The sequence below is a fragment of the Mandrillus leucophaeus genome, unplaced genomic scaffold (assembly GCF_000951045.1).
Source record: "Mandrillus leucophaeus isolate KB7577 unplaced genomic scaffold, Mleu.le_1.0 Scaffold9, whole genome shotgun sequence".
Taxonomy (NCBI): Eukaryota; Metazoa; Chordata; class Mammalia; order Primates; family Cercopithecidae; genus Mandrillus; species Mandrillus leucophaeus.
In genome coordinates this window covers 9,005,875-9,007,720 of record NW_012109807.1, presented here as the reverse complement: position 1 = coordinate 9,007,720, position 1,846 = coordinate 9,005,875, and the positions used below count along the sequence as shown (strand labels likewise).

At 60.2% G+C, this 1,846-nt stretch overlaps 1 protein-coding gene across 1 annotated transcript in view; it reads left to right on the top strand.

Annotated features, from left to right (window-relative positions):
• CNNM3 (cyclin and CBS domain divalent metal cation transport mediator 3) overlaps positions 1 to 1,846 on the top strand; it is a 33,400-nt gene that overhangs the window by 16,444 nt on the left and 15,110 nt on the right. The window contains exons 3-6 of the mRNA XM_011969680.1: positions 262 to 468; positions 666 to 762; positions 1,134 to 1,267; positions 1,565 to 1,703. Of these exons, the coding sequence (XP_011825070.1) occupies positions 262 to 468; positions 666 to 762; positions 1,134 to 1,267; positions 1,565 to 1,703 (577 nt within the window). The remainder of the gene's footprint in view (positions 1 to 261; positions 469 to 665; positions 763 to 1,133; positions 1,268 to 1,564; positions 1,704 to 1,846) is intronic.

The following is a 1,846-nucleotide window of genomic DNA, read 5'->3' as shown; positions in this document are numbered from 1 at the left end:
GCTCATTTTTGTATTTTTAGTAGAGGCAGGATTTTGCCATGTTGGTCAGGCTGGTCTCGAACTTCTGACCGCAGGTGATCCACCTGCCTCAGCCTCCCAAAGTGCTGGGATTGCAGGCGTGAGCCACCGCACCTGGCCCCTGCCCAGTTCTCTTGTGTTGAGGTGTGTGGGCAGCTGCTCACAGGCCACCCAGGAGAGCCCTGCTGGGCAGAATAACTTTAAGTTGCCTGCAGCGTTGGGTGTGGTTCCACTGGCCACTAGGCCCCAGTGGACACTGTTCCTTTTTTCCTCCGGGCAGAAGTGGATGTGTTCAGCCCACTGCGCGTCTCTGAGAAGGTCCTGCTGCACCTGCTGAAGCATCCCAGCGTCAACCAGGAAGTGAGGTTTGACGAGAGCAACCGCCTGGCCGCGCACCACTACCTCTACCAGCGCAGCCAGCCGGTGGATTACTTCATTCTCATCCTGCAGGTAGCTGTGCGTCCAGGCCTGGAGCCCCTCCCGCTTCCTCAGGCCCAGGCAGGGTCTAGGAGAAGACGGGAGCAGGGGCGTGCAGATACGCACCCTCCCGCCCCGAACAGTTGAGGTGGTGGGTTTCTCCTTCCGCTGTCTTCTGACGGGAAAGGTGATCTGGCCGCACCTGTTTCTCTCCTTGCCACTCCTCCCAGGGCAGGGTTGAAGTGGAGATCGGGAAGGAGGGTCTGAAGTTCGAGAATGGGGCCTTCACGTACTATGGAGTGTCGGCGCTAACCGTGCCATCCTCAGGTAAGCCATGGCCCTGCTGGCGCTGAGGGTCAGGGTTGAGGCTGCAGAGCCTGTCCCCCATTGTCGCTTGGGCCCTCAGTGCCCCTCCTCGCCTCCCTTCCACCTGAGCCCGCCGCCCCACAAGGTGGTGTGGCCCCTGGGCTTCCGGGCGGGAGGGCAGCATTCTTCCTCGCTCGACTTTGCGGCTCACTCCACCCCTGCAAACCCTCTCCCGCCTGTGCTCGTTCTCCTCTCCCTGCTTCCCAGGCACATCGCCTCTCCAGGGTGATTGGTGGGGTGGTTCTTCGAAGCTGTGCAGTTGTCCCCTCCAGGGGAGGGGGCTCCCAGCTGCCAGCACTGGCTTCTGCCATCACTGATTGTTCCTTCGATAGTTCACCAGTCCCCGGTGTCCTCGCTCCAGCCCATCCGCCATGACCTGCAGCCCGACCCAGGTGACGGCACGCGTTCATCTGCGTATTGTCCCGACTACACCGTGAGGGCGCTCTCTGACCTGCAGCTCATCAAGGTGACTGCCTGGGCTGCTCGTGGCTGCTGACTTTAGCCGACTTTGTGTCACTGGGGGCTAGATCAGCTGGTCTGGGACGGCCCGGAGCAGGGCCTTCCGCTCATCCTGAGGGACACAGACCTTTGTACCCAGTTTCCCTGCGAGATCTTAAAAACACTTGACTCAGTTGCTCTTCTCTTCCCTTAACTTGCTTAAACTTGTGCGTCTGCCCTCTTCTGGCATGGCGTGACCTTTCCTGCCTACATTCTGCGTCTCGCTTCACCAGTGGGGTCCGCCAGTAACACTGTCATCCTCCAGGTGACGCGGCTGCAGTACCTCAACGCACTCCTGGCTACCCGAGCCCAGAACCTGCCACAGTCCCCTGAGAACACCGACCTGCAGGTTATGCCAGGCAGCCAGACCAGGCTCCTTGGTGAGAAGACCACCACAGCGGCAGGTGAGCGCCGAGTGGCACACTGTGCGCGGTGTCTGGACCCAAGGGCTGTGAGCTCACACACACAGACTTGCACTTTCGCCGCCTCACCCTGCCCTCTGTCTTTTTTCTCTCTTTTCTCCGCATCCTTTTCCCTTCTTGTTTTT